The following is a 27,255-nucleotide window of genomic DNA, read 5'->3' as shown; positions in this document are numbered from 1 at the left end:
AATGTGTGTGGTATTCTGTAGCTTCCTGTTTTCACTCAATATTTCATTTCTTAAGTTCATCCAATTTATCATGGGTGGCTGAAGAGCTTCTGTCTCTGCTCATAATATTTGATCATGTGTCTGTGCTACAAGTTACTTATGCTTTCTAATCTCCAATATCAGTGGATATTTGGGCTGTATTTTTGATATCTTGCACAACACTCGTATGAAAAATCTTGTACATGTCTTCTGCAGAACGCGGGCAAGAATTTCTACCGGGCTTTCAAATTTAGTTGCCATGACTCAGAGTGAGAAATACGTTTTATGTCACCATGGACACCCACACACCCATAGAGTCCCCTACCCTTCCTCCCCACCACAGACACAGATGAAACAAACATGCCGTGAAACAATGCTCATCCTATTACTCGTAATGTTCTCTGATGTTTTTTAATTTTGTTTTTTTAAAAATACTGATCTCAATCAGTTAAACTGATTTCATGTGCCGTTTTAGCGATTTTCAATCTGTTGCCTGAAAAAACACTCCTTAATAGCGTATATTACCCAGGTGTGAAATTGCTGTGTTGTGGGTATGCCAGAGTTGAACTTTACTAGGTCACGCCGATTAATTTTTCAAAGTGACTGCATACATTCTTTATCCCCACCAACAGCCTGTGTCTTATGAAACCAGCATTTGGCATTGTCAGATTTAATTTTTGTCAGTATAAGATAAAGATCTCACACTGTGGCTTTTAAAAATTATTTTATTTTTAATTGGAGGATAATTACTTGACAGTATTGTGATGGTTTCTGCCGTACATCAACATGAATCAGCTGTAGGTATACATACGTTCCCTCCCTCTTAAACCTCCCCCCCGCCACCTTCCTCCCAACCCCCAACCCCTCTAGGGTGTCACAGAGCACCAGCCTTGGATTCCGTGTGTCATACAGCAAACTCCCACTGGCTGTGTACTTTCCATCCGGTAATGTATACGTTTTCGTGTACTCTCTCAAATCGTCCCACCTTCTTCCTCCCCGACTGTGTGCAAGTCTGTTCTCTCTGCATCTTTGCTGCTGCCCTGTAGATACGTTCGTCAGTACCACCTTTCTAGATTCCATATATATATATGTACATATATATGTATGTGTATGGGTTAATGTACCATATCTGGCTTTCTCTTTCTGACTTACTTCACCTCGTATAATAGGCTCTAGGTTTGTCCACCTCATTAGAATCTAGTCAGATATTTACTTTTATTTCTTTATTTGGCTGCACTGGGTCTTAGTTACAGCAGCAGGATCTTTAGTTGGGGCATTTGGGATCTAGTTCCCTGACTCAGGATTGAACCCGAGCCCCCTGAATTGAAAGCACGGAGTCTTAGCCACTGAACCACCAGAGAAGTCCCTCACTATGGCTTGAAAATCGCATTTCTCTTATTATTATTATAGTTGAGCATGCTTTCACATTCTCTCCCATTTGTACCTCTTATGCGAAATGCTGGTCATGCATTTAGTTGGTTTTTCTGTTTTTGTTTTGTGTGGTCTTAGTCAGTATTGATTTTCAGATGTTACAAGCTATCTTCTCCAAGTTTGTGGCTTGACTTTTGTTTTCTTTATGATGTCTTTGATTAACATAAATTCTTCAATTACAGTTGAATTTATTAATCTTTTCTTTTATATCCCACACTTCCTGTATCTTGTCTACTTTGTGAAATACATATGTTTTAATATTGTTGAGAGTTTGAGAGTTTCACCTTTCGCCTTGAATTCTTGAATCCATTAGAAATTTCTGTCCGTGGTGTGAGGAAGGGATTTCATTTCATTTTCTTTCTCCTGTGGGGATTGTCCGTTTTTCCAGCCCCATTTTCTGAATTCTCTGCCTTTCCCTAGTGATCTGGAATGCCCCGCTGGCATTCATTAAACTCTTACATATGTGGAAGTCCATTTGTTCCTAGTCTGCTTGTGTGCACTTTTTTAAGTGGGTTAGTTAGTTTGGCTGCTCCGGGTCTCTGTGCAGCCTGCAGGAACCCTGATCTTCAGTGCAGCCTGCAGGATCTTTTTGGTTGCGACTGCAAACTCTTAGTTCTCTGACTGGGGGTCAGATCCACTAGACCACCAGGGAAGTCCCTGTTTGTATATTCGGAATCTAACAAAACACTGTCTCAATTCCACTAGATTTGTAACAGTGTAATAGTATTATGTGGTATATATTACATATGATACTATTATACCTAAAATATAATTCAGAATTGTGGTGGCTATTCTGGGTCTTTTGTATATCCTTACAAGTGTGAGAGTAAGTTTGTCAAATTCCTCCAAAAAGAAAGGAAGAAAAGAACATACATACAGCAAAAGTACAAATATTAAATGGTTGCACTTATATGAGGTATTATCTACAGTAGTCAAGTTCATAGAGACAGACAGTAGAATAGTGGGGCTTCCCTGTGGTCCGGTGGTTAAGACCTTTCAATGCAGGGGGTGAGAGTTTGCTCTCTAGTTGGGGAGCTAAGACCCCACCTGCCTAGCAACCATAAAATCCAAACATAAAACAGAAGCAATATTGTAACAAATTCAATGAAGACTTTCAAAAAGGACCCAGGTTAAGGGGGAAAAAAATCTTTAAAAAGAAGATAGTAGAAGGCGATGGCACCCCACTCCAGTACTCTTGCCTGGAAAATCCCATGGATGGAGGAGCCTGGTGGGCTGCAGTCCATGGGTCGCTGGGAGTTGGACAAGACTGAGCGACTTCACTTTCAGTTTTCACTTTCATGCATTGGAGAAGGAAATGGCAACCCACTCCAGTGTTCTTGCCTGGAGAATCCCAGGGACAGGGGAGCCTGTTGGGCTGCCGTCTGTGGGGTCACACAGAGTTGGACACGACTGAAGCAACTTAGCAGTAGCAGTAGCAGTAGCAGCAGAACAGTGGTTACCAGGGGGCAGTAGGAGGAGGAAATGGGGCATAGTGTTCACTGGTTGCAGAATTTCAGTTTGGGAAAATGAAAAAGATTTGAAGATGAATAATAGTAATGGTTGCATGATAATGTGAATGTATTTCATGCTGCTGAACTGTACCCTTAAAAATGGTTAAGGTGGAAGATTTTATATTATGTTTATTTTACCACAGTTTTTAAAAAATCTACTAGAATTTTCTTTGGAAGTGTATTAAATCTATAGATTTGCAGAAAAATTGACATGCTTGTAAAACTAAACTTCCTTTCAAAGATTTTAACCTCCCAAGTGTCTTCCAGAGATTTATAATTTCTTTCCAACATAGTATAACTTTGGACAGATTTATTACTGGGTCTTTTATAATTTTGTTGTTGCCATAAAAAGAACATTTTTTAAATTATGTTTTTTTGTTCTTGATTTATTATACACACTCTTGACTTTTGTATATAAACCTGACCATAAAAAATGTCATTTAAATGTGCTGATAGATTCTTTGGATTTCCATAGACAGTCATACCATCTGCAAATAGTAAATTTTATTCCTTCTTTTCCAGTTATTGCTTTTGTTTGTTTTTGTGAGAAGGTGCCCTATTCCTGATTTTTAAAAGAATTAATTTGATATTTCACTGTTAATAATACATTTGCTAAAGTGTTTGATAGGCATACTTTACCTCCTAAGGAAGCTCCATTTACTGTTATTTTTAACATGTTTTTTATCATTATCTGATAATGAATTTTACTGCAAATGATTTTTTGTCTATTAAATTATGTTATTTCTTCTTATCCTGTTTTGATAAATAACACTTGTGTGCTTAAGAAACACTTAGGGTTGTCATATTGTATTATTATTTTTATATTTCCCTGGGTTTGACTTGTTAGTATTATTTTTAGGGTTTCTGTGTACTTATTAGCTTATTGTTTTCCTTTCTCATACTTCCCTGATTGGATTTATATCAAGTTTTCCTGGCCACAGAAGTTATTTTGGGAGTAGTTTCTTATTCTGTAGAAGAATCTGAGAAGTTATTTGAAAACTATCTGGGTCTGGGTAATATTTAAACAACTGATTCAATTAGTTTAATTGTTTTAAGACCATTTAGGCTTTCTCTTCTGCCAGTTTTGGTAAATGATATTTTTCTAGGAATTTGTCTGTTTAATTTCAGATTTACTGGTCTAAGGTTTATCATGTTGCTGTTGTTTAGTCTCTCAGTCATGTCCAACTCTTTGCAATCACATGGACTGTAGCCTGCCACACACCTCTGCCCATAGGGTTGTCCAGGCAAGAATACTGGGGTGGGTTGCCATTTCCTTCTCCAGTAAGGTTTATCATACTATTCTCTAATCATCCTTTTAACTTCTGCTCGATCGGTAGTTCAGTTCAGTTCAGTTCAGTCCAGTCGCTCAGTTGTGTCTGACTCTTTGCAACCCCATGGACTGCAGCACGCCCGGCTTCCTTGTCCATTACCAATTCCTGGAGCTTACTCAAACTCATGTCCATTGAGTTGGTGATGCCATCCAACCATCTCATCCTCTGTCGTCCCCTTCTCCTCCTGCCTTCAATCTTTCCCAGCATCAGGGTCTTTTTCAAATGAGTCAGTTCTTCGCATCAGGTAGCTAAAATATCAGAGTTTCAGTTTCGGCATCAGTCCTTCCAATGAATATTCAGGACTGATTTCCTTTAGGATGGACTGTTTGGATCTCCTTGCTGTCCAAGGGACTCCGAAGAGTCTTCTCCAACACCACAGTTCAAAAGCATCAATTCTTCTGCACTCAGCTTTCTTTATAGTCCAACTCTCACATCCATACATAACTACTGGAAAAACTAAAGCTTTGACTAGATGGACCTTTGTTGGTAGTGTCTCTGCTTTTGTCTAGGATGGTCGTAACTTTTCTTCCAAGGAGCAAGTGTCTTTTAATTTCATGGCTGTAGTCACCATCTGCAGTGATTTTGGAGTTCCCCAAAATAAAGTCTGTCACTGTTTCCATTATTTCCCCATCTATTTGCCATGAAGTGGTAGGACCAGATGCCATGATCTTAGTGTTCTGAATGTTGAGTTTTAAGCCAGCTTTTTCACTCTCTTTCACTTTCATCAAGAGGCTCTTTAGATCTGTAGTTAGGTCCCAGTTTTTATTCCTAAAATTATTTATTGTGGTTTTTTTTCTTTCCTTTATTGTTGTTGTTTAATCTCACCAGATGTTTGTCTAATTTATTATTTTTTTTAAAAGACCAACTTTTCCCTTTGTTGATCCTCTGACATACCTTTGCTTTTACTTCATTGATTTAGGCTCATAAATGTATTATCTTCTTTGTTCTACTTCTGAGGGGCTTATTGTGCTTTTTTCTTTTGTGTATTTTTTAAATTATCATTTTTATTTGGAGGAAGACTTTGGTCTTTATAACCCAAATAAACTAATTTTCAAGCAACTATTCATTAAAAAGTATAATCTTACAATCCTGATGAGAGACAGAGGAAATACACTAAATGATAGTATGGGACTTTTGGGGCTTTCCAGGCGATGTTAGTGGTAAAGAATCCACCTGTCAACGCAGGAGACGCAAGAGACTTGGGTTCAATCCTGGAGGAGGTCATGGAAACCCACTCCAGTATTCTTGCCTGGAGAATCCCACGGACAGAAGAGCCTGGCAGGCTACATCCATGGGGTTGCAAAGAGTCGGACAGTGCTGAAGTGACTTAGCGGGCACGCACACATGCCTGAGACTTTTCACATTGGTTGGCATGAATCTGTCCTTTTTCTCTTGTTTTGTAAGCTACTGCTCACGTTCCTATTTATTCAAACTGTAGGCTGTCTTAAAGCTGGAAATAGCAGCTCCCATATCTGAAGATTGTTTCACTTAAATCTCCCTCTGTTTGGGGTTTTTTTTTTAATCTTTTAATTTTATATAATTTTCTTTGATTTTATTTCAATTTGCACACTCTACAAAGTCAGTAAGTCTTTTTAACATTTCTATGGGCTTCCCAGTTGGTGCTAGTGGTAAAGAATCTACCTGCCAGTGCAGGAGACGCAGGTTCGATCTCTGGGCCGGGAAGATCCCCTGGAGGAGGAGATGGCAAACCACTCCAGTATTCTTGCCTGGAGAATCCCATGGACAGAGGAACCGGTGGGCTACAGTCCATGGGGCCACAGAGTCAGACTTGACTGCGGCTGAGAACACAGCCCTGAATGGGCATTTTATAGAGCTAATAGTTTCCCTCACTATTTATTAGCTGGAAAATTTACAACATATAAGTTGAAAGAACAGTACAGTTCCCACCAGAACCAGTTCCATCCATTCAGGAAACAAGTTCCCCATCTACCTACATACCATCTGCCCCCCATTTCTCTTCCAGATAGCAGAACAGGGGTGTTTCCATCATTTCAAAAGAAAAACAGATTCTCACCCATATGCAAATCGATATTCCTAGCAAATCTTCCAAGATAGACTTGAGATGTGCCAAAGGCAGTATTCCAAGTGTAAATGTTTGGAAAGTTCCAGTCCATTTATTTTTGTCTCGGTTATTATCCTCCAAAACAGTACACTCCTCTCTCCCACACATTCAGGTTTTACTGGTTCAGTCTGGCTGCATTTTTCTCCTTATGTCCCCAAACCTTACTCACTCTCATTTTTATGTATATTAAGAAAAGCCTTTGTCATCCAACACATCTCCATGCACACACGTTGTACCAGGCACTACTTCAGGTGTTGATGATACAGCAGTGACCTTGGGTTCTCAGCTTTCAGGAAACTTTGATGCAGGTAAAGCAGTTGGATGGCAGTCATACTGACAACTCACAAGAGAAGTGAGCGAATGGGAACACGAGGAACGGTGGTCGCTGAAATCCCTCCAAGTAGGCGACTGTTTGTACGTACTCCCAGAGGCCACCCTTCATTTGGGCTGTGGGAGGAGTCAGTCATGGTACTGGGAAGACTCCATGAGGCCAGGTGAGGAGGACAGGGCTCGGCTCTGATTGGGGCTGAGCTTCCTTCTGCAAACAGCTCCATCCTGCCCTTTCTTGTGCCCGTGCGTGCTGCCCCGTGCCCTCCCCTAAGGGGCTGCCACCGGGCCCCTCACTGCTCTCGTTGACCCATGGATGCCTCGGAGGATGTGGGGGTGGAGGAAAATCAAGTCTCTGCACTGTACTTGAATGTGGTGTCACTTATATTATGAACATTTTCAAATACTCAGGAGAACTGAAATAATATTAGGGAGCATTCACATACCCACACTATACCACATATATATATCCATGTGTCAAGCCCTCAATCCATCCTTCGATTCACCTTTTTTTCTCTGATGCATTTCAAAGTAAACTACAGACATTAGCATACTTCTGAATAATGTGGAATGGACATTATTAACTAAATTTCAGTATTTGGTTACAGTTTTTTCTGCTTATGCAGAAGTTACATGGGGCTTCCCTGGTGGCTCAGCAGTAAAAAATCTGCCTGCAGTGCAGGAGACCCAGGTGCAATCCCTGGGTCAGGAAGATCCCTGGGGAAGGGAATGGCTACCCACTCAGTATTCTTGCCTGGAAAATTCCATGGACAGAGGAGCCTGGTGGGCTATAGTCCATGGGGTCACAAAGAGTTGGACACAACTGAGCAACTAACACTTTGATTTTTTTCACTTTCATACTAAGGTTTGTTTTCCATTCTGTTTAAATTTTTTTTTCAAATTTCTATGTTGAGGAATAATTGGCAAAAATTGTATACACATGTGAGCTGTGGGTTTGTCATAAATGTGGCCTTTGTTATGTTGAGGTTTGTTCCCTCTGTACCCACTTTGTTGAGAGTTTTTATCATAATTTTGAATTTGGGGGGAAGCTTTTTCTGCATCTACTGAGATGATCAGATGAGTTTTATTCTTCAGTTTGTTAATGTGGTGGACCACACTGATTTGTGGATGTTGAACCATCCTTACATTCCTGGGATAAATCCCACTTGATCATGGTGTGTCATCTTTTTGGTGTATTGTTTTGTTTGGTTTCTTAATATTTTATTGAGGATTTTTGGATATATGTTCATCAGATACCAGTCTGTAATTTTCTTTTTGTGTGTGATATTTTTATTGGTTTTGGTATCAGCACTATTCTGGCATTCTAGAATGAGTTCAGAAATTTTCTTTTTTCTTTAATTTTCTGGGGATAGTTTGAGAAAGATAGGTGTTACTTCTTCAGATGTTTGGTAGAATTCACCGATGACACCATCTGGCCCTGGACTTTTGTTTGTTGGGAGATATTTATTTTTCCAATGATTCAATTTTATTGCATGTAATTACTCTGCTCATATTTTCTATTTCTTCTTCATTTGGTCTTCAAAGATTGTATGTTTCTAGGAATTTATTTATTTTGTCTTGGTTGTCAGTTTTATTGGTGTGTAATTGTTTGTATTATTTTCCTTTCTCTTGACAGAGAGATACCTGGGATGTTAATTTTTCACTTCTCTGAGTAGAACTTCTGTGAATATATTTGTATACAAGTGTTTTCATGAATGCGTTTTATTTTTCTAAGGCAAATAGTAGGAATGGAATGGCTGAGTCACAGGTTATGTGTGTTTAGTTTATGAGAAACTGATAACTTTTTCCACTTGGGAAGCCCATTTATAATAGCTATAAGTGGAGTATAACCTTTACAAATTGTGAAGCATTATATTGGATACCTGTACTATATAATATTGTACATCAACTATACTTCAATTTAAAAATATCTTTTAGGGATTTTTCCCAGTGGTCTAGTGGTTATTACTCTGTGCTGCCAATGAGGGAGGCAAGGGCTCAATCCCTGATTGGAGAACTAAGATCCCACATGCCATGAGGTGTGGCCCAAAAAAATGATTCAATTAAAAAAAAAAGTTTTAAAAAATACTAAGTGGAAAAAGCAGTAAACCAAATTATCTTTACATCGCAAGAATGACCACGTAGAATAACCTGACCCAGGCATTCATCGACAAAATTACCAAGAGAAGGCCCAAAATACAGCAAGTGAGAGATCAAGGAGATAATTATGTGTACTCACACTCTCTATCGGGAGGAAGTTCTTTTTGAAAAAACAAATCCCATCTATTTCTCTCAAACTGAAATACTTTGGTGATGACAAAATAATAATGTGCTTTTTTTTTTTTCCAGTTTCCTGGCATTTAACATGGACACAGTTGGTAATCTCACCTTTCTGTTGAAAGCAGTGCATTTTCGTGAAAGGATTCTTCAGCGTGGTTTGGTGGCCCGAATTTATTATAAGGTAAAGATACATTGTGTTATAATAATATTTTTCCTTCTGACATGTGTGTAAGGCATATTCTTATTGGTGAAAGTGTTAGTCCCTTAGTCGGGTCCGACTCTTTGTGACCCTACAGACTGCAGCCCGCCAGAGTCCTCTGTCCATGGGATTTCCCATGCAAGAATACTGGAGTGGGTAGCCATTCCCTTCTCCAGGGGATCTTCCTGTCCCTGCTAAATGTAGTAGAGGATGAGTCAGCAAGTTGGACACAACTGAAATGACTTAGCACCCGTGCAGCAATGATTACAAGCTTCTAGAAACGGCTAGAAATTCTGTATGCTGTTTTGCATGACAGCATTGCTTACTGCAGAGGCCCTGATGCTACTGATGAACTCTGTGTGTCATCTTTAGAATGGGAGTTGATGAGTGGAGTAATTTTTAATCCTTACTGAAACCGAAGCATCATTGTCTGTAATAACAAATACATTATTTTCGGGGAGCAGGAGGAGTGCATCGGGCACATGTAGAAATTAACCTTTGGGCTCACTTGAGATGCACTCTGTTTCCTACTGAAGTGCCCATGATGTTCTGAAAAAACATAAAACCTTGCATCAGCGTTGATGGAAGTCTAGGGGTAATTTCCACCAAGTATGGTGCCAATGGAGTTATCGGAGGAAACCCCTACCCCCACCCCAGAAATATCTGTTTCATCTCCTAATGCCAACATGGAATAGACAAGACGACCCTAAGAGAGGGCTCACTTATCTACTTTCTGCCCAGACTCAGAGACTCAGGACTACCATAGCCTGAAATCAGACCACTGCTCTCCCTCTGCAAAGGAATTCGGTTCCAAGAGGACGAGAACTGGTTCCCATGAGACTTCCCCCACAGCTTCAGTTCATCTCTTTTAATATGAATACCAAGATCACATCTCCCAGGACAACATCACCAAGGACAACACAGAGCGGGAGGAGGATGCATGCCACATTGCGGGATGGGTATTCTCTTAGGAAATGCTCTTCAGCAGAAGAGCCCTGGAGCAGAAGTGGTCCAGATCCACTCGGGGGAATAAGACAGACTGATGTGTACCCACTGGAAGCTGGACCAAGTTTGTGCAAATTGGTCCATCCTCCAGGTGTAGGTCTGAGGTGAAGCCCTGGCAGATGCCAAGGGCATATTCAGGTGGGTTTAAGTCACTCCGCATTCCCTGCCGTTACCAAACATGGTCCCAGCCAACATAAGAGGAGGGTGCCGTCAAGATGGTCAAGACGGTCTAGAGGCGCTAGTGAGCAGAACAATGGAGACAATGTAACCTATGACTGAGCTTTCCAAGACTGCAGAAGTAAAGGATGAAGGTCACGAGATGACAATCAACACAGTGGAAACAGTCAAAATGCAACCTACAGAGAAGAAATATTCCTGAAAATGCAGGAACAAAGGAGCAGATATAATAATCAACACAGAAGAAAAGTATCTTCCCTACTGTAAAAAAAAAAAAAAATCAAAATTTTAATGGAAAAAAATACCCATACCTGAGGATAGCTTGCAATTCTATAGGGAAGAGAATATCATTTAAGCAACCAGACAGAAAGTAATAGTTTATCAACAAATTAAAAAAAGACTTAGCTTCAATTCTTATTCACCAGCTCCAAATGGACTAAGACCTGCTCCTACAAAGAGGAAACCTCATGATCTAAGCATACCATTCCAAGCCAGATCTAATCCATGAGTACAGGCAGTGGAAAGATATCTTCAAATATCTAAGAATTAGAAGCAATTCACTTCCCTGGTGGCTCAGAGGTTAAAGCGTCTGCCTCCAATGCGGGAGACCCGGGTTCAATCCCTGGGTTGGGAAGATCCCCTGGAGAAGGAAATGGCAATCCACTCCAGTATTCTTGCCTGGAGAATCCCATGGATGGAGAAGCCTAGTAGGTTACAGTCCATGGGGTCGCAAAGAGTCGGATACGACTGAGCGACTTCACCTTCACCTTACCACACTCCCATGGCCTTCCTTGAAAATTAGTCAAAGACCTACTCAATAGGACATTAAAAAGAATCAAAATTAATAACTTGAAAATAAGGAAATCGACCTATTTTCAGGGCAGGAATAGAGACACAGACATAGAGAGCAGACTCGTGGGCACAGCGGAGGACGGAGAGGGTGGGAGGAATTGAGAGAGTGGCACTAACGTGTACACTGCCTTGCAGGATAGGCTGGCTGCCAGGGAGCTGCTGCATAGCACAGGGGGTCCAGCCTGGCACTCTGTGATGACCTGGAGGGGTGGGATGGGCGGGGGTGGGAGGGAAGCTCAAGGAGAGGATATACAGAGCGTTACGACTGATTTGTGTTGTTGTACAGCAGAAATCAATACAATATTGTAAAGCAATTATCCTCCAACTTGAAAATTTTAAAAAAATTTTAAAGATTTATAAAAGAACTGGTGGTCCCTGTGGATCAGCCAACTAATAATTATGTGTTTTGAAATAATTAAACAGTTAAATAGTTTTATTTGTTTTATTATTAACAGAGTTAATATTTTATCAAGAGTTAATATAAGTTAATATAATAATGGGTTAATATAAGTTTTAGTATTTTATTCTTAATAGAGTTAAATAAACACCACAGTCATTGTTTAGTCACTAAGTCATGTCCAACTCTTTTGGGATGCCATGGACCTTAGCCTTCCCAGCTCTTCTGACCATGGGTTTCCCAGGCAGGAAAGCATGCTGGAGTGGGCTGCCATCTTCTTCTCCAGGGGACCTTTCTGACCCAAGGAGTGAGCCCATGTCTCCTGCGTTTCGTGCATGCGCAGGCGGATTCTTTGCCACTGAACCACTTTAATTTTCCTCAAACGCGCATTTTATTTTGGAGACCCTTGGCCCACACACCTTAGACAGTCCATCTCCCTCATGGTCTGGAATGAGTGCTGAGGGTTCCCAGGTCCTCCCAAAAGACCTGTCAGTGCAGCGGACCCAAAGCTGATGCTCTGTCACAACCTAGAGGGGTGGGATGGGGAGGGACATGGAGGAGACACATACCTGTGGCTGGTTCATGTTGATGTATCAATACTGTTAAGTAATTCTGCTCTGATTAAAATAAGAGAGAGCCCTACCATCTGATCATTTCTTTCCTTCCTTGGTGCAGCCAGAATTTAACTTCAAATGAGACCAGGAAATGTCCTTCCGTGTTCTGGTAACCATGGTGGGAGCCCAACCCCGTAGCTCCCCTAGGAAGCCCCACTTCTCCAGTTTTCTAAAATCACCTTGCAAGCATTGTTCATCGAGGTCACTGCACCATTTCCCCATTCGTCGGGGCAGGGAGAAGACAATAAACTCGTCACCTTGAGAATATTTTATTAAGGGCTTCTGTCATCTGTGGGCTCCCCTGTGGCTCAGATGGTAAAGAGTCTGCCTGCAATGCAGGAGACCAGGTTCAGTCCCTGGGTCAGGAAGACCCCCTGGAGAAGGAAATGGCAACCCTCCAGTGTTCTTGCCTGGAGAATCCCATGGACAGAGGAGCCTGGTGGGATACAGTCCATGGGGTCACAAAGAGTTGGACGACTCAATGACTAACACTTTCAGTCATTTTATAAAAGAAAAATCTAAAGGAGACAAATGCACACCCTCAGTAATCAATATATATAACAGATGACTGCTGAATTTCATATGTTTATAACAAAAATTGGGCAGGTAGAGGGATGGTAATTCAGGTGGGATGAAAATCCTTCTGGCTAACCAGTTTATTCTGTCATCACCTGTAATATTCCTCTACTGCACTGGTAGTTCTTCCATTTCAGAGTGTGTAGAAATCAGCTAGGAATGAGTGATTTTAAAAATTTGATTCATGATGCCCTCCTTCCCACGAGAAGTGGTTTGGACCGACAAGTAAAGACCGTGAATCATCCTCAAAATCCAGGGGCTGTCATCTAAGTTGGGAACAACTACCCTAAGTTATTTTTCCTTATTCAGAATTTGAGATTTTGTTGGAAAAGGGCTAGTGGGGGTTGGAAATAAGGTTTCGGGTGATGTAACTTTGTAGAGCTTTCTGTTTATTTCATTCATTTATTTATTCAGCTGCACCAGGTTTCCGTTGCAGCACACAGCGTCTTTAGCTGCAGTGTATGAACTCTTAGTTGCCATGTGGGATCTCATTCCCTGACCAGGGATTGAACCCGGGCCCCCTGCATGGGCAGTGTGGAGTCTTAGTCACTGGACCACCAGGGAGTCCCTAGAACTTTCTGACTGTCACCTACAGTTTTTATTGTTGTGGTCAGTGCAACCTGACCACTCTGTGTGTGTGTGTGTGTGTGTGTGTAACTTTAACATTCTTTAGATCTTTAAAATATAATGAAATCATTGTACCACTGAAGACTATCTTTCTAATAGGTGATGCCAACTATTTTGTTATACTTTTAGACTAACAGGTTCTTTGCCCAGGTCACCTGGTTGGCGTTTAGAACCTTGAGATCCTGTCTGTGGAAAATGCAAGCTGTCCGTGTTGGTGATTGGATGGCACACCCATGGCGTGTGCTGGAGGTCAAGCTGCCACAGTCTCCTCAGTCACAGGTCTTCAGTAACTTGGTCCAATGTTAGTCGCTTAGTCATGTCTGACTCTTTGCCACCCCGTATGGACTGTAGAGCCTGCCAGGCTCCTCTGTCCATGGAATTCTCCAGGCAAGAATACCGGAGAGGGTTGCCATGCCCTTCTCCAGAGGATCTTCTTGACCCAGGGATCGAACTGCCTCTCCTACATTGGCAGGCGGGTTCTTTACCATCTGACCCACCATCGAAGCTCAGTGGGTCCAGTGATATCTGATAAATCAGAGAGGAGCTGGAAAATACCACTATCACCAAAAAAGTAAAGTGTTACTCACTCAGCTGTGTCCAACTCTTTGTGATCCTATGGACTTGTAGCCCACCAGGGTCTTCTGTCCATTAGATTTCCCAGACAGGAATTCTGGAGTGGGTTGCCATGACCTTCTCCAGGGGATCTTCCCTACCCAGGGATCAAACCCAGGTCTCCTGCATGGCAGACAGATTCTTTACCATCTGAGCCACCATGGTCATGGAACCCAGAGAGAAAATCTGATCTTCTTTGCTTGCACTTCTCTGGGAGTTTCAGAGCAGAGACAGGAAATAGTAACAGCCACTGGGTTCTGCTTGTTACCATTTTAGAAGCCAACAGGGCGGCCTGAAGAGCAGATGTTTTATGAAAAATCTCATGGTACAGAAATGCCGAGAGCTTTGTTCCAGAGGCAGATCATCAAAGACAGGAAACAGGATTAGAAACTAAATTTCCTGAGTCACTGGTCTGCGTTGATCTTGCATCTTCTAACTCCGGTGGTTTAGTTGGGCTGGGAGGATGAGCCGGAGACCAGGGCCACCTGACGGACAGTCTTTGTGTCCTCGAGCACTGGGTGCTGCCTGGGCAATAGTCACCTTGTACAAAAGTGAGGCTCCTCTGCTGACTGGTGCTTGAAATTCCTTTAGTGGGGGACATGTTCCCATTTCTCAGTGAGAGGTAAGGCTTCCACCCCTGCAACTCTCGAGAGAGGGAAAGCGTGACTGACTTCCCTGTCACAGTAAGCTGACGTGGTGCTGAGGAGGGGCAGATGGTGGTCTGGAGAGAGCCCGGAGTGGGCAGACAGGAAGATCCGAGGCTGCCTGTGCCCGCCTCCTGTGTGGACCGGCACTCCCGTCTTGGTTGTTCCTGGTCACAGGAAACGCTTCTGTTCTGTGCGTGCGTGCCTGCGTGCGTGCATCCGTGCCTGCGTGCGTGCATCCGTGCCTGCCTGCGTGCGTGCGTGCGTGCGTGCTCAGTCACATCTGAGTCTGTGATCGCATGGACTGCAGCCCGCCCAGGCTCCTCTGTCCGTGGAATTCTCCAGGCAAGAATACTGGAGTGGGTTGCCATTTCCTCCTCCAGGGGATCTTCCATACCCACGGACCAAATGTCTTTGATGTCTCCTGCATCGTCAGGCAGGTTCTTCACCTCTGGCACCACCTGGGAAGCCCTCTGAGATGTTTGCTAGTGGGGACTTTCAATTTCCCTCCTTCTGGCTACATTCCTTTATTAGAAGAAAGAGCTGTCGCTTCTCCACCAACTATTTATTTATTCAATTTAGTATTATTTATATCAGTTCAGATTGATGGATATTCTATATTTGGGCTACATCCAGTTCTAACATATTTTATTTTCTTGCTCAGACTGTTTCCGCTTTGGCTATTGAGAGCTCTTTTCATGTTAGCTAGTCCAAATGTCTGCTTGTTATGTCCCCGTGATTCTTTTTTTAGAACTTCTGTACTTTGCGTACCACAAAATGTCCTAGGCTCATCTTTTATTTTCTCTGCCCACCCTGTAATCAACCATTTCTCCAAGAGTCCTTGGTCCTTTTATTGGAGAATAACATTTAAAAACCAGTATCTGGTTGCTGAGTATGCTAATTTGCTACTGGAATATCACAATTTCTAGGCTTGTTCTGAGCTAGAAAATAGATAGAGGTTTACTCACACATTCTCACACAGATTTGTACGTACTTACATTAGAAACCACGAGTTTTTACTGGTACTTCTGATTCCAATCCCAAACCACAAGCCTTCCCTCTTTCCTATTTGTAACCTCTTTCTCTGAGAAAGTGAGAAATCTGCCTTTGACTGTCTACTGTGTTTATTTATTTGATCTTCCCTAGTATACATATTAAGTAGTTTCAGAATTGCTAGTCCGTCTCTCTGTGAGAAACACATTTACAACTAGAACACAGTATTTCTTAGTGAATGTAGCTTCAGTTCAGTTCAGTTCAGTTCAATCGTGTCTGACTCTTTTCGACCCCATGAATCGCAGCACGCCAGGCCTCCCTGTCCATCACCAACTCCCAGAGTTCACTCAGACTCATGTCCATCGAGTTGGTGATGCCATCCAGCCATCTCATCCTCTGTCATCCCCTTCTCCTCCTGCCCCCAATCCCTCCCAGCATCAGAGTCTTTTCCAATGAGTCAACTCTGCACATGAGGTGGCCAAAGTACTGGAGTTTCAGCTTCAGCATCATTCCCTCCAAAGAAATCCCAGGGCTGATCTCCTTCAGAATGGACTGGTTGGATCTCCTTGCAGTCCAAGGGACTCTCAAGAGTCTTCTCCAACACCACAGTTCAAAAGCATCAATTCTTCTGTGCTTAGTCTTCTTCACAGTCCAACTCTCACATGCATACATGACCACTGGAAAAACCATAGCCTTGAGTGGACGGACCTTAGACGGCAAAGTAATGTCTCTGCTTTTGAATATGCTATCTAGGTTGGTGATAACTTTTCTTCCAAGGAGTAAGCGTCTTTTAATTTCATTAGAAAACATACAATTCTTAGAAATATATTTTGCAACAAAAATTCAAATAGTGCAAGATCTGTACATAGAAAACTATAAAACATTGCGGAAGGTAATTAAAGGGAACTTAAATAGGTGGGAAAGTATATCATATCTATGCATGGAAAGATCCAGTATTGCTGTGATGTTCATTCTCCTTAAATGGGTCTGTAGATCTGACTCCATCTCAGTCAAATTTGCAGCAGACATCTTTGTAGAAACTCACAAGAGGATTTGACAACTCATATGGAAATACAAATAATCTGAAATAGCCAAAATGACTGAAAAAAGTTGAAGAAATGTGGAGGCCTTGTAGTACCTGATTTCAGAGTTTATGTTTGTGCTGCAATTACCCAGACAGTATGGATTTGGTATAAGGGTAAACAAATAGATCAATGGAAGAGTATAAAGTCCAGAAAATTGACTCACAAATATCTGTTGATTTACAAAAATACAAAGGGAATTAAATGACGAAAAATTTTTTCAACAAATTGTGTGACAAACAGCTAAATATCCAAATGGAAAAAATTTATTCCTCATATAATACAGAAAAATTAACTTGAAATTGACTTAAAGTGAAAACTTAAAACTTTTAGAAGAAAACATGCGACTATTTCTTTGGAGTTGATGTAGACTAAGATTTTTTAGTGAAAAATATAAAAAGCATTAATCATTCAATTAAATATTGACCAGATTTTTTTTTCAAAATTAAAAAAGAAATTGCTCTCCAAAAGACATCAGTAAGAAAGCAAAAAGACAAGCCATCACCTTGGAAAAATTATTTGCAACACATGTGTCTGACAAAAGACTTATCCAAAATAAAGACCTTCTCTAACCCAGTAACAAAAAGACACAATCTAAGAAAAATTACACAAGAGAGTTGAAAGACATTTCAAAAAAGAAGATAAAAGAATGGTAATGAGCACATGAAACTTAGCTCAATCTTATTAGTCATCAGGGAAATTGAAATTAAAACCACAGTGAAATACCACGACACACCCACTGCAGTGTTAAGCTAAAAGGGTGCAAGTCAATCTTGGTGTCAGTATAGAGCAAGGGGAACTTTGATCGTTGCTGTAAAATAGTGATAACTGATCTGGGAAACAGTTTGGCAGTTCCTTATAAAGTTAGATACACAGCTACCCTACAACCAGCACTTTTCCCCTTAGGTTTTTATGTAAATACAAAAATTCTGCTCACAGATTTTTACAAGAATGTTTATAGCATCTATATCAATAATAGCCCCAAACTGGAAACAACTCAAATGTTCATCTGCATGAAATTAGATAAACTAATTGTAATATCTTCATACCACAGAATTGTATCCAGCAATAAAAAGGGATAAACTACTGTTACATGCAGCCACATAAGTGAATTTTACAGATGTTCTGTGTAGGGAAAGAAGCCTGGAAAGAAGTTAATAATGTATGATTCCATTTATATGACATTCATTCAAGAAGGGGTGAAATTAGTTGGTGATGATCTGTGGATCAGAGAGTGAGAGAGTGTGGTATGGGCTGGGAGGGAGTACAGTACAGGGTCTGGGAAATTTCTTTATCTTGGTATGGATGGTTACATAGGTACACACACGTAAAAAATCATCAGGCTGTCAACTTAAGATTTATGCATCTGACTGTATGCTTTTTATACTTCAATTAAAATATTTAAAGATACAGCTTAAGTGGTGCCTCGCAGCAGTTAGGTTGTTTGCATTGCAGGCACTTATCATATTTTCTTCTATGAAATGGGAAACTCAGAACTTTCTAAGATTCAGCCACTGAATCTTGATATGCTAATTGGGGAAAAGAAGAAATGGCAAACAGCAACAACATTCACCACATATCAGTTCTATGCTAGAGAGTTTTCAGTGGCATACCAAAACACAGTTGTGGGCAGCCGGACCAGCCAGCAGCATGGAATCCAGAGCATGGTGACAGATGACAGGGGAGGTCTGGGCAAGGTTAAAGGAGCCTGGCAGGAGGTGAACTACTGAGGGCTGGCCCCAAAGTCAGGCAAATGGACCCTAAAGATTCTGAACCTTCTGTTAAAGATCTTGACATCTGAGAGTCTGGACCATGGGAAGCAGGTCCCTGGCCAAGGTGGTAGGAAAGGCTCAGGCATGGACAGTGGGGCAAATCATCCAGACAGGACAAGGGACAAGACAGAGCTTAGTCTGAGAGACACGCAGATTTATGGGTACATGTAGCAAACTCAGGGCTCGTGGTTGAAGAGCAGAGCATAGACATCACACTTTTCTAGTTTATGGGATGCTAATTACTGGTGAGTTTGACTTGGTATAAATGACTGAATACTGAACAACAGTTTCTTTTTTGGAGTTTCTCCTGCTATTTTTCCTCCAGTTTCATTGTATATAATTGACATAGGACATTGTGTAATTTTAAGGTGTAGAATGTGATGATTCGTATATGTTGTGCACTGATTGGCACACTATTGTTAGTTAACACTCATCAGCTCACACAGTTGCATTTTTGGTAGAGAGTGAGACATTGAAGATGTACTTTCTAGCACCTTGTATGTATATGGTATAATACTGTTAGCTGTAGTCACCGTGCTGTATTTTAGGTCACCAGACATTTTTCCCCTTGACCAACACGTGTCAATTTCTCCCGCCCCCAACCCCTGATAGCCGTCCTTCTACTCCCTCTCTGTGACTTAATCTTTTTAATTTTATTTATCTAAATAATTTTTCTTTTATGTGGACCATTTTTAAAGTCTTTATTGAATTTGTTACAATATTGCTTCTGGTTTATGTATTGGTTTTTTGGCTATGAGGCCTGTGGGATCTTAGTTCCCCAAACGGGGATCAAACCTGCACTGCCACCTCCCCCACTCCACCCCCGGATTGGAAGACGAAGTCTTAACCACTGGACTGCCAGGGAGGTCCCAACTTCAGCTTTTTTAGATTCTGCATATAAATGAGATTGTAAAGTATTTGTCTTTTTATGTGTGACTTATTTTACTTATCATAATGACCTCAAAGTCTATCTATGTGGTTGCAAATGGCAGGATTTCCTTTTTTCTCATGGTGAATGGCTATTTCAGCATGTGTGTGTGTGAATACTTAGATTGCTTCCATATCTTGGCTTGTGTAAATAATGTTTCAATGACCATAGGAGTGCAGATATCCCTTCAAGATAATGATTTCATTTCCTTCAGGTAAATATCCAGAGGTAGTATTGTTGGATCTATATGGTAGTTTCATTTTTAATTTTTTAGAAACGGCCATACATTTTCCATGGTGGCTGTACCAATTTACATTCCCACCAACAGTACACAAGGATTCCCTTTTCTTCACATCTTCATCAACAGTTTTTATCTCTTGTTTTTTGATAATAGCTATTCTAAAAGGTATGAGGTGATAGTTCATAGTGGTTTTGATTTATATTTCCCTGATGATTACTGATGTTGAGCATCCTTTCAAATACCAAGTAGACTGGGATTAACATATCTACATTCAGTCAGTTCAGTTCAGTCGCTCAGCCGTGTCTGACTCTTTGCGACCCCGAGAATCGCAGCCCGCCAGGCCTCCCTGTCCATCACCAACTCCCGGAGTTCACTCAGACTCACGTGCATCGAGTCAGTGATAGCATCCAGCCATCTCATCCTCTGTTGTCCCCTTCTCCTCCTGCCCCCAATCCCTCCCAGCATCGAAGTCTTTTCCAATGAGTCAACTCTTCGCATGAGGTGGCCAAAGTACTGGAGTTTCAGCTTTAGCATCCATCATTCCTTCCAAAGAAATCCCAGGGCTGATCTCCTTCAGAATGGACTGGTTGGATCTCCTTGCAGTCCAAGGGACTCTCAAGAGTCTTCTCCAACACCACAGTTCAAAAGCATCAATTCTTCGGTGCTCAGCTTTCTTCATAGTCCAACTCTCACATCCATACATGATCACTGGAAAAACCATAGCCTTGACTAGATGGACCTTTGTTGGCAAAGTAATGTCTCTGCTTTTGAATATGCTATCTAGATTGGTCATAACTTTCCTTCCAAGGAGTAAGCGTCTTTTAATTTTAATATCTACATTACCATGTGTAAAATAGCTGGCTAGCAGGAAGCTGCTGTACAGCGCAAGGAGCTCAGCTCAGCACTCTGTGATGACGTAGAGAGGTGGGGTGGGCGGGGCAGCAGGGAGACTGAAAAGGGAGGGGGTGTCTACGCACTATGAGCTGATTCATGTTGTCCGGCAGAAACTGTAGTGGGGTGATGGTTCTGGTGGAGTGACTGCTGTGGTGCTGGGTCCTCGCTGCAGGGAGCCTTGTGCACCCTGAGTATGGGGTCTAGAACCTTCTACCTTCCCTGCAAGTGGCCGGAGCACATTGGTGTCAGGAAGATCATTCTGGAGTCAGTGATGAGAGGGTGGCCCTTTGGAAGGTCACAGAAACCATCACCCCAGAGAAGTTGGGATCTAGTCTGAACTAGGAGGGGTGGCAAAGGGCTACTGTCCTTTGGGTCACACAGAGTTGGACACGACTGAAGCAACTTGGCATGCACAGCAGTGAGTGTGAGGGGTAGGGGGTGAGACTTGGGCTAGTTTAATGGAGCGAACACAGAAGGTGGAGTCAGGAGTGCCCCTAGGGCTTCTGGGGGAGGTCCGATGTCACTGGTGGCCACTGAGGCACAGAGCCCTGTGGAGTCCAAATTGCAGTGGGTCTTGTGCTCTTCATCCCAGACTCTCGTTTCCTGTGTTCACTCTAGACCCCTGTGGGGTGAGTTTTCTGTATGCCACATCCCTGGCCTTTCCCCCACAGTCCCAAGAATGCCTCCACCAGCTGTCTTATGGGCCAAGCACCATTTGAGCTGCTGCAGAGAATCAGGAAACAAAGATCCTGAGGGTTGATTTCTTTCCCATATTAAATGTACATTATTCTGCCTTATGGCAGCTTTAGGCAGTCACTAAGGGCAGTCAGGTTCCATAACATCGTCTTCAGCTAAATGCAAAGAGGTTCTTGAAACAAGATCTTTCTAGCTGATGGTACTCCAAATGCATGCTTCAGTGCCTGTAAAATCTATTTATAGTCTCCTGATTTCCACCCCCTACCCCCACCTGTATTCCTCCTCCACTGGAACAGTTAGAAGCGATTTCAAGAGGAGGACACTGATAGGAAAGGATGAAGGCATCATCCATCTGTTTATTGACATATCCGTTGTTGGAAATGATCAAGATCAATTTCAGGGGCATGTATTCAAATGTAGGCTAAATGACCAAAGAAGCTGTATCATCTGATATTCGTTTTCTGTTCTGAAAGACTCAGTAATAAAAAGCAGACTCTTCATTTGACACAAAAAGGGAAAAGGAGGAGAAATTGGGATGTAATGTATTCAATTATAGGAGCCCTTTGCCAAGAGCCTATTGATTTCATCTTCTAACAATTTCAGCCAAGCCTTAGTGGTGAAAAGATTCAGAAACAGGTCAGATCAAGCACATGTATCCCCCCTGCCCCATACCCACTCCTGGACAAAAATAGTCAGGTCTTCGCTAGGAAAGAGCTCTGTCTTGGGGACCTGTTCGTACTGCCAGGATCCAGACCAGAGCTTGGAGGACAGCACCGGTGAGAGAAGAAGCTGCAGAGACCCTGGAAGATCCCCCCAAAGCTGCAGTCTCTATAACTGCCCTGCAGTGAGAAGCCTGACCTGGAGCCCCGCACATCTTGATTGCCTATACTCCTCTCTACAAAATTTCCTCTTGTGTTTCCATGCCCTCTGCATCCAGCTGCATTCCAGCCCTTTGCCTGGAATCCCCCTGTACTCCCACCACCTATCTGTGAGAGGGGAGTCTTTCCTGTACCCACTGCTGCTGCTGCTGCTGCTGCTAAGTTGTTTCAGTCGTGTCCAACTCTGTGCGACCCCATAGACGGCAGACCACCAGGCTCCCCCGTCCCTGGGATTCTCCAGGCAAGAACACTGGAGTGGGTTGCCATTTCCTTCTGCAATGCATGAAAGTGAAAAGTGAAAGTGAGGTTGCTCAGTTGTGCCCGACTCTAGTGACCCCGTGGACTGTAGCCCACCAGGCTCCTCCATCCATGGGATTTGCCAGGCAAGAGTACTGGAGTGGGGTGCCATTGCCTTCTCCGCATGTGCCCACTGGCCCTGCCCAACTCGGCTGGGTACCAGGCAGGTCTCAGTCCTGCTCTAGTCAGAGCAGTGTGACAAGAAGGGCTCCAATGGACAGATGTGCAAGCTTGGTGGAGATCCGAGGGTGCACATTTGGACCACGACGTGGAGGGGAGCTCCCAGGAAAAACTCGGAGGGAGCCGAGGGTGGAGAAGGCGGAGAGAAGGGTACATACAGCACTCTGAAGTCGGCAAGGGCGTGTGTCCTGAGATTGGATGGTTCCGCATGGAGAGGAGCCGTCCCGTGTGTGTCGCGCGCAGGCATCTTTGCAGGCAAGCTAGCGTTACTTGGCCAACAAAGGCCCGTCTAGTCAAGGCTGTGATCTTTCCAGTGGTCATGTATGGATGTGAGAGCTGGACCATAAAGAAAGCTGAGTGCCGACGAACTGATGCTTTTGAACTGTGGTGTTGGAGAAGACTCTTGAGAGTCCGTTGGACTGCAAGGAGATCCAACCAGCCCATCCTAAAGGAGATCAGTCTTGGGTGTTCATTGGAAGGACTGATGTTGAAGCTGAAACTCCAATCCTTTGGCCACCTGATGCGAAGAGCTGACATTTGAAAAGACCTTGATGCTGGGAAAGACTGAGGGCAGGAGGAGAAGGGGACGACAGAGGATGAGATGGTTGGATGGCATCACCGACTCAATGGACATGGGTTTGAGTAAACTCTGGGAGTTGGTGAGGACAGGGAGGCCTGGCGTGCTGTGGTCCATAGGGTTGCAAAGAGTTGGACACGACTGAGCTATTGAACTGAACTGAATGGAGAACTTGCTCCCCACGCAGTTGAGGAGGATGCTGTCTCTGCTGCTGTGGCCCAGGCTGTCTGGAGGGGAGGCTCCTGTGTGAACAGTGAGGGTGTAGTCGGGGAGGGGGCAGGTCTGCAGCCACATGGCTGTGCTGAACAAGCTTTGTTGACAGTGGGGGACGAGGCATGCCCTGGCCAACAGATATATCTGCGTTCCAAGTCTAGAGCCTGTTACTGGACTTTCCTGGGACTCACTGTAAAACCCAGGGCCAGTGCCGTGGGGCACATGGGTGTGCTGGGAAGATCCGAGGTGCTGGGCCTCTACATGGCATCACACCAGCCATCATTTTGATGGTGTGTTCCTCTGGGAACCCCAGCCTTGCACCCTCTTGGCTCATATCCTTAGAGGAGGGCTCCTCCACCCACCTTGGTCTTGCAGTGCAGCCACTGGCCACCTCTGAGGGAAGGGAGTGAGGTTCTGGTGCCCAGTTGGGGCCTGGCAAGGGTCTCTGGGATGGGATGGGTGGTAGAGCAGAGGGCCTTGGGTTCAAACTCTGACCCAAGCTCTGAGATCATCATGAATTCCACAACTAGCCCCTCCCCTGGGGTCCCCAAAGCCAAGGCACAGTCGTCTCTGGGACATCTGGAGAATATTTACTTCTCCTTTTCGTAGGGAACAAGCGGGAGCAGTGGGCAGCTTGTGTCCTTTCTCACTTTTTTTTTTTTTTGGCATGGGTAGCAAGATCTTGGATGAGATGTATTTATCTGGCTCTCCTGGAATTGTAGCTCAGGTTCAAAGCTTAGAGTAATGGTATAAAGAATCCCATATTCCCAGTTCAGGAAGCCACCAGTGAGCTGACAGCTGGTGGACCCAGCCACCTTGCTTTCTTTGAGCTGCTAGTGGCAGACAAACCAGCACCTGCCCACCGATGCAAGAACAGAGCTTTGGGAGAGAGCAGAGTTCAGGGAGTGGCTGCTGGTGGCCAGGAGAGGGGTCCTCTCTCCAAAGCCACACAGAGGAAACCAAGCTTAATCTGGAAGCAAGCCTAAAGAGTAAAGGAAGAAATAATGTAGTGGGCAAACATGTAAGAGAAGAAAGAAAGAGGAGACAGGAGAAAAGACAGATGGAACAATGCAGGAAAAAACACAGAACTGCAGACATAGAAATAGGAGAGGACAGGAAGAAAACCAGAACAGAAACCCAGAAAAATAGAGACAATACAGAAAGGCAGAGAACTGTGGAAACATTAAAAATACATAGACAAGTGAAAAGTGGTGAAGTAAGTTTGCAAAAAGAGAGAAAGAGGGACTTTTCTGGTGGCCCAGTGACTGAGAATACACCTTCCAATCCAGGGGATGTAGGTTCAGTCCCAGGGAGAGGAGCTAAAATCCCACATGCCATGGGTAACTTAAGACTCCATGCAGCCAAATAAATAAATAATTTTTTTGAAAAAAAGAGAGAAAGAAAGAACTCATCTTCAGAGGGAGATACAGAGAAATGAAATAAAGATAGACATAAAAAATACTGGAAAATATATTAAGAACACATGCATGTACGTGCACGCCCCCACACAGAAAGACAGACAGAAAGACAGGTGGAGAGGCAGGAAGGTGGAGACGTGGGCCAACCGGGTGAGGACTGGCCTCCGGGGTGCTAGAGGGGGACTCGTCCTCCAGCCACACCAAGGGTGCAGTCACAGAGAGCAGTGCAGGCAGGACCCAGGCAGGCCCCAGCCTCTCCTGCCAGGCTACAGAGGGCCACAGAGGAGTCTGCAGCAAAAGGGCTGAGAGGCCAGGTGAGCATGTGCTGCAGGTGGGGTAAGTGTGGGGAAACCAGACCCCACGTTCCACGTACTAGAGAGAAGGGAAAGAAGGGAAGCTAAAGGAGAAGGAGGAGAAATCCTGTATGGTTTGGGGTGCACCATTTCCATTACTTTACCAGGTGGTCATCCACTGGGCTTCTCCCCTGGGGGCTCAGATGGTAAAGAATCTGCCTGCAGTGCAGGAGACCTGGGTTCAGTCTCTGGGTTGAGAAGATCCCCTGGAGATGGGAATGGCAACCCACTCCAGTAATCTTGCCTGGTGAATTCCCTGGACAGAGGAGCCTGATGGACTACAGTCCAGGGGTAGCAAAGGGTCCGACATGACTGAGTGACAGACAGTTTTACTTTCATCTGCTGGGCAAGATTACTTCCTCCTGGACAAAGGCTCACAAGTCTAGGGGAGTGGGCTTCTGTGGACAACCGGAGAAGCAGAAAGTAAGGAAAAATCATTGTTTGACCTACTTTACTTCTCTATAAAATAAGTAAATTTATATTAAATTTTTTTAAATAAATGCATGTTGTATTATTCCGCATATCGGATGGATATAATTTAAGACATATGGTACCTAAAGTGTTTTGTAGAATCTGATATCCAAGCTTAGCAAACTTATAAAGGCCTACATGGTTACTGGTCAGGCCTGGACTCTTTCCCACCACCACTACCCCCGCCTACTCCCCGCAACTGATTCCACCTCTCCACAGTAAAATAAAAAGGAAGAGGGTAGATTTAAAACAGCATGGAAAACAAATTCAAAGGACACAGCAAATGGATTTGGAGCTGAATACAAAGGTAGAAGTATTTTAAATGCTGCCAGAGACAGGAGCCCAGGGGGTCTAATCAGATGGTGGAGCTGAAGGACATGGACCTCACGTCTGCCCACCTCCACCCACAGACGCATCACAAACAGCTCCACACATGGAACAAGTCTCACAGAGCACCTACTGAGTGTGAGCAGGAGGCCTCACACAGCCGAAAGCACGGGAAACATCTCCATGTGGCTGGGTGGCGGCGGCGGTTTAGTTTCTCAGTCGTGTCCAGCTCTTGCTACCCCATGGGCTGCAGCCGACCAGGCTCCTCTGTCCGTGGGATTCTCTGGGCAAGAATACTGGAGTGGGCTGCCGTTCCCTCCTCCAGAGGACTTTCCTGTCCCAGCGATTCAGCTCACAGCTCCTGCGTCTTCTGGTTGGCAAGTGGATTCAATTTCAAGTTCCAATGATTCATTCCTAGAACACAGAAGTACAGTTGACTTTGATTGGTATGGGCTTCCCTGGTGACTCAGACTGTTCAATTCTTGGGTCAGGAAAATCTGCTGGAGAAGGGAATGGCTACCCTTGTCAGTATGCTTATCTGGAGAATTCCATGGACGGAGGAGCCTGGCGGGCTGCAGTCCATGGGGTCGAAAAGAGTCAGACAAAACTGATTGACTATCGCTTTCACTTTTGATTGTATATCAAAGGCTTATAAGTTTGCTTAATTGACTTCTTAATTCTAGTAGTTTTATTGTATATTCTTTCGGATTTTCTATGTAAAAAATCACGTCTTTTTGTAGTGAAGACAGTCTTACTCATTTCCAAACTCTTGGCCTTTAGTTTCTTTTTCTTGCCTTATTGTGCTGGCTGGAACCTGCAGTAATGTTCCAGAGGGAAAGCACTTAAGACTTTTACTATTACATATGATGTTAGCTGAGGTTTTTTAATAGATCCTCTGTAGGAAGGTAAGTGTTTTTAACTGGCTATATTGCTGCCCAACCTCTTTGGGAGTGTTTCTAGAAAAGAACGGAGAAGGCAATGGCACCCTACTCTAGTACTCTTGCCTGGAAAATCACATGGACGGAGGAGCCTGGTAGGCTGCAGTCCATGGGGTCGCTAAGAGTCGGACATGGCTGAGCGACTTCACTTTCAGTTTTCACTTTCATGCATTGGAGAAGGAAATGGCAACCCACTCCAGTGTTCTTGCCTGGAGAATCCCAGGGACAGGGGAGCCTGGTAGGCTACCGTCTATGGGGTCGCACAGAGTTGGACACAACGGAAGCGACATAGCAGTAGCAGCTAGCAAAGAAA

General features: G+C 43.4%; 1 protein-coding gene across 1 annotated transcript in view; it reads left to right on the top strand.

Moving 5' to 3' along the window:
• The window catches only part of ACOXL (acyl-CoA oxidase like), a 253,991-nt gene that overhangs the window by 205,921 nt on the left and 20,815 nt on the right, over positions 1-27,255 (top strand). The window contains exon 14 of the mRNA XM_040224793.1: positions 9,051-9,162. Coding sequence (XP_040080727.1) covers positions 9,051-9,162 — 112 coding nt within the window. The remainder of the gene's footprint in view (positions 1-9,050; positions 9,163-27,255) is intronic.

Source organism: Oryx dammah, unplaced genomic scaffold, assembly GCF_014754425.2.
Source record: "Oryx dammah isolate SB20612 unplaced genomic scaffold, SCBI_Odam_1.1 HiC_scaffold_25, whole genome shotgun sequence".
Lineage (NCBI taxonomy): Eukaryota > Metazoa > Chordata > Mammalia > Artiodactyla > Bovidae > Oryx > Oryx dammah.
This window is presented reverse-complemented; position numbering and strand designations above follow the sequence as displayed.